The sequence below is a fragment of the Drosophila miranda genome (genome assembly GCF_003369915.1).
Source record: "Drosophila miranda strain MSH22 chromosome Y unlocalized genomic scaffold, D.miranda_PacBio2.1 Contig_Y2_pilon, whole genome shotgun sequence".
NCBI lineage: Eukaryota > Metazoa > Arthropoda > Insecta > Diptera > Drosophilidae > Drosophila > Drosophila miranda.
Window position 1 is genome coordinate 30,592,823 of NW_022881614.1, and position 5,545 is coordinate 30,598,367.

General features: G+C 42.2%; 1 protein-coding gene across 1 annotated transcript; it reads left to right on the top strand.

Annotated features, from left to right (window-relative positions):
- Nucleotides 1-3,352: 3,352 nt before the first annotated feature.
- On the top strand, nt 3,353-3,903 carry LOC117192301 (dynein regulatory complex protein 8-like). The gene is made up of 3 exons (XM_033396957.1): nt 3,353-3,463; nt 3,514-3,730; nt 3,795-3,903. Exons 1-3 carry the CDS (start codon nt 3,451-3,453, stop codon nt 3,898-3,900), a joined length of 336 nt encoding a protein of 111 aa, XP_033252848.1. The 5' UTR covers nt 3,353-3,450; the 3' UTR covers nt 3,901-3,903.
- The last annotated feature ends 1,642 nt before the right edge of the window (nt 3,904-5,545 follow it).

A 5,545-nucleotide genomic window follows, 5' to 3' on the forward strand; every position in this document is an offset into this window, starting at 1 on the left:
GGCGGAAGTGGGCGGGGCGAAGATTTGAAATATTTTTGTAGCAGTGACATATCACAGAAGTCTGGATACAAAACATCGTTGCTCTAGCTTTTATAGTCTTTAAGCACTAGGCGCTGAAGGGGACGGACAGACGGACAGACAGACATGGCTCAATCGACTCGGCTATTGATGCTGATCAAGAATATATATACTTTATGGGGTCGGAAACGATTCCTTCTGGACGTTACACACATCCACTTTTACCACAAATCTAATATACCCCAATACTCATTTTGAGTATCGGGTATAAAAAGTCCCGATCATGATGACCTAAATATGATCCAAAATAATCTTAATGATATAATTTCAAATTATAATAAGCAAGTAGTAATAAATACACAATTTGAGAAACGAATAAACAAACTCACAGAAATAAACAATAGACTCTTGAATACAATAAAAAAAGACAATTCATTCAGCAACGAAATAGCCATTAGTCTACAAATTCAAACCCGACTTATAAAAGAAGAACTAATCAATGTAAAATATGCAATTCAATGGGCAAAAATAAATATAGTAAACACATTCCTTCTTAACGAAAACGAAATAGAGACAATTAAAGAAAACTTTAAGGAAATACTAACCCCACTCAATTCAATAGAAGAAATGCTTGAGTTTGCAGACGTCTCAATTTTATATAATAAAAACACATTACTCTATATTATTAAGATCCCTAAGTTAGAAAAAGAAACCTATAAAGATATCATTATTCGACCTGTCGTCCGAAAAAACCTCATTGTTAATTTACCTTTCCAAGAAATATTTATTAATGAATTGAACACTTACGGAATTAATAAACCATGTAAAGACTACAATAACGTAAAAATTTGCAAAACAAATAATGTAATCAACTTAAACCACGATAACTGTATTAATAGATTATTGATAGGGAAAGATTCCTCGTGTAACTACAGCAATGCAGAACACATCGAACCTATAGAAGAAATAGATTCCGACTCACTCCTCCTAAATAACTTCAACGGAACAAAAAAATGGCAAAACGGCTATGAAAAACTAAGGGGCACGTACTTACTAAAGTACTGGAACGATACAATAAACATTAACGAAAAGAAAGTTACAAACATTCACAAAACTATAACCAAACCACAAACTCCAATGGTACAAGTAGGCCCATTGCAAGAAAAACGCATAAAAATACTTTCTCTTAAAGAACTCGATGAACTTCACATCTACAATACGAAACACTTAAACTTCCTTCAAACTCACTCCTCAATAAATAGTATGACTCTTATTACGCTATTTACAATTGCAATAATACTGATCATAATATCACATGTGTGTCGAAAACCACAAAAAGTGATACTCAACATTCCTCCAGAAATACCAGACATCAAAATCAAAAACGATACAAAGATACCAACAAACACAAACCAAAATCTTGAATTTAATAACACCATATTTTTAAAAATTTATTTGAGGACAAATGAAATAAGAGGGGAAGAGTTAACACCCTAAGAGTTCAATACTCTTATTTCCAATTAAAACAGAAAAAAGTATAAAAATTCTTGCCCAATAGTTTATTACCCAATTGTAATAACAATGCGCAAGAGTTCTGTCACAATTTACACAAAAAGTAAAAACCATTTCCAGCCTAAAACAAGAACCGAAACATTGTATTTCTGGAAGTGCTTATGCGCTCCACTTCAAGTCAGCACTTCACGAGAAACCATCGCCTCCACCCCGTCTTCGACGTCGCGACTGCGATAATGTCGACAATGCATTTCTGATGACTCCGCTGTTCTTCACCCCCAACATCGACCAGCAACATTGACTTTTTATTGCCGGTCAATAACTGCAACTCCGCTGTCGCCACTGACGCCGCCGCCTACAATAATTCTGAAGACCCCAACAATTCGGCCTCTGCCGAAGTTCCTCTGCCGCGTTCATCGATAGGTTTCTTTAAGAATTATAATTCTAGATTTAAGCAGCCACATTCTGATATTCAATAAAAGCACTTCGCTAAAGTGAACAGAATCAAAATAATCTTTTATTTTGTCCTTCGAATAAGGATAAAATTAACTTGTATAAGAAATTACCCCAGAAGCGGACACAGCCTGAAACCCAATCCGGAGTCGAATCTGCGTCTGAGCCTGAGTTCAATTTAAATTTTAATCGCATGCCTAATAGACAAACCCGGAGTAAATGTCAGAATAAAGAGACTAAGAGCCGACTAAAATCATGCCAACATTTACAAAGTACTTTGCAAAGGCCTCCGCATAGATACACACACACACAGCAGACACCGGGGGATGTGTGAGAGTCACGGACACATCGTCAGATATGAAGATGCGGCCATGGTGGACGATGGCCCAAGACAAACTTCCGATTACGTTGTAAGTCAGCGGCGAAATTGCTAAAGACTGCGTCCTACCCATAGCCAAGGTAAGGCTTTCAGAAAAAGGGTCTAAACCAGAGAGGGACACAGAGAGAGAGAGAGAGAGAAAAAGTTAATGGAGGCAAATGCATCAAAATGGTTAATTGGATCTGGAACAGCAAAAGACGAACACTTTTATTGTTTATGGCAGTAGCCCCAGCTCCAGCCCCAGCCCAAGCCCAGTGCAGGCCCATGGCCATGGTCCAGAGCCCAGATCCAGGGCCAAGACCCAGAAAAAGATTGCGGCAGATAGGCAAGTGTGTACGTGGCTTTGATGCGGTGCTGATGGCGATGAGAGCTGCACACACACACACACAGAGGGAAGGGAGAGGAGAGATGAGATGAGGACGATGCAATGCATGCAGCATATAGCAAACAGCTCAAGTGGCAAGCGTGTTGTACACGACACGCATTAGCGTGAATGAAGTAGTTCTTGCTGTTGCTCTTGCTGTTGGAGTAGTACTTGCCTTTGCCAGTTTTTAATCGAATCCAATGCGTGGAGAGACGAGCACAGGCCCCCATCTTCATCCACATCCACATCCCAGACAAATGTGCAGGAAAATTAATGGCAAACTTTGCAGTAATTTCCATTAAAGTGGGCACAGCTCCAAAATCCACTTGTTGCCTCTACTAGTAAAGCGAGGCTGGCCAAAAGGCTGGCAACTTCCGTGTTCCATGCTCCATAGCCAGACACTCGGATCGGTAAAATGGTAATGGAGCAATATGATGATGGTCTCCACGAGCTGTCTAATGGCCAGTGAATGATGGTTTTTACTGTAAGATTATATTACTGCGGCCTGTGTGCACCTTGTGTGGTAAAAGGGGTCCCATATCCCAGCCTTTTGTTTGAACTGTTGAATCCTCACATTCAGATTGGAGACTTCTGTTTATAGAACCCAAACATTTATCATCTACCAGATCGCCTTGGCAACAGCGACTGTTCCGCGAATATATTGATTAATCCCTCAATTTCCAGCAACTTTCAACAGTCGCAAGGGAAATACCAAGTCTGCAACATGGATATGGACAGTAAGTGGCTGATATTTTGCAGAATTACAATTTATAAAACGTTTCCTTAGTGAACAATGATTTGGAGAAGCGGATTTCGGATGCCTTCTGTGTGTTTGACCATCACGGCGACAAGTTCATAGATGTACGCGAGGTGGGCACGGTCCTCCGGCTGCTGGGCTGTGTGCCCACCGAGGTCATCTCGGCCACCGAGTCGGAGGAGACCAGCGGTGAGGTGCATTTGACCAAATTTCTGCCACATGTCTCGCAGTTGCTAATAGAACGCAAGTGAGGGACAGGTCCTTCCTGCCACAAGAAGTAAATAAGCTATAGAGCCCCCCATTACTTGCAGAATGGAGCCTGCACCGCCGGAGGAAATCCTGCAGGCCTTCAAGATCCTGGATCCCGAGAACAAGAGCTATCTCACCAAGGAGAGTACTACTTCAAGTTATACTTGAATCAGCTAATGGTATGGCGGGGGTTTCCACCTCAAAGTGGAAAAAACATTCTATCCTATATCCTTGCTCTTCTTAGGTTTATCTGTGAATCCTTCTGATGGCAGGATTACTCTGGGAAAGTCTATATAAATGCAAATAAAACGCCGCCAACACTGCATTTGGCTGAATGATTATTTCACTAAGGAATTCTCTAAGGCTGGTGATGCTGGTGTTTCTCCGGTTGCCACTTTTCACTCCCTTTTCAGCCTTTCCCGCTGGCCTCTTGGCCACTTTGGCTTTGCATTAGCTTCACACACACACACATCGCCATCCATGGAGAGAAGGAGTACAGAAGAAGGGGCATGGCTAACTAACCAACCTAGGCAAATGAGTTTCAAAGTGGCAAACATAAGTCTACACTCCTGTTGGGTCCGGGTCTGGGCCCAGGACACTCGCTCTCTCTCTCTCTATCTGGCTAATGATGGCTTTGCAACAGAGATGCTGCTGAGCTGCATCGTTCTACATGGGGCGGAACGCGCCAAAGTGGGTTGCGCATCATTAGCACAACTAATGGATGTACACTTTTCTTCGCCGGCCCGGCACGGCACCAGTCGTGGAGTCGTCCAGTCCTGGCTCTAAATTACAGCTGGAGAGGCAACAAAATTTAAATAAATTAAAATACCTCTCGAACTCTATTTGCAAGGGATCGCTCAGTCGCCGTCTCTCTCTCTCTCTCTCGCTCTCTCTCTGTCTCGTGGTCGGCGTCTGAGTCGTGTTCTCGCTTCCGTATTTACTAAATTCTAAATACACGCTGATGGATGCACTTAACTGCTTCTTATGGATTAAAATATTTCATGTAATACTCCGTGCCATTCCCATTCCCATTCGGATTCACTTTCGCATTCGTGCGGCTGCCATCTGCACGTTCTGGCGCTTAGGCCAATTTGAGTGATTGCATTGCGCGCATTTAAATGGATGGCTGTTCATGAGGACGTTCCGAGATCTCTACGGATCCGAATCCTCAGCCTTCTCTGTGTCTCATTCTAAACAAGTTCTACGTGAGTTTTTGCCTGTGACTCAAATGCAGCGCCTAATGGACTTTTAATCTTTACAACTTGTAAAAAATGTTCAACCGCCGCCAAAAGAACTTGATTGCACACAAATCGTCAGAGGCCATAAAGCAAATCTTGAACCATTTCGGAATAAATTTCCTCAAAGGGCCCTGGGCTCTCTGAATTGGATTTGGGCAAGACCTGACCTGACCTGAACTGACTTTTGCTTTATGTACTGCCAAAAGAGTCGCCCCACAATGTGGGTTAAGTGTCCTCCCGCAAAGTCTAAGAGTCTGAGAGTCTGACAGTCGATGGCGGAGGTCGTAAAAAATGCAAAATGCCGAACAAATTGTCAAAGTTTGCTCCACACATATTCCGGAGAAGTGCTCCCCGCCTCGGAGGGTGATGCTGAGACGAAGACGGAGCCCGAGACTGATGATGATTTACGCTCGACGAATCGTAATTAAGATTTATGCTCCATACTCACTTGCAAAATGTATCTGAACCATAAATACCGACATCTACAACTGCAAATTGTTGCGTCCGAGTGTGTGTTTTTTTTTTTTTTTTTTTTTTTTTTTGTTGTGTGACTACAGGAAAGCTTCATGCCGACT

Bases quoted from the DNA above. Each gene is read 5' to 3' on its own strand.
- LOC117192301 (XM_033396957.1), top strand. The intron at 3,731-3,794 runs GTGAGGGACAGG...CATTACTTGCAG, and splicing joins CAGTTGCTAATAGAACGCAA to AATGGAGCCTGCACCGCCGG.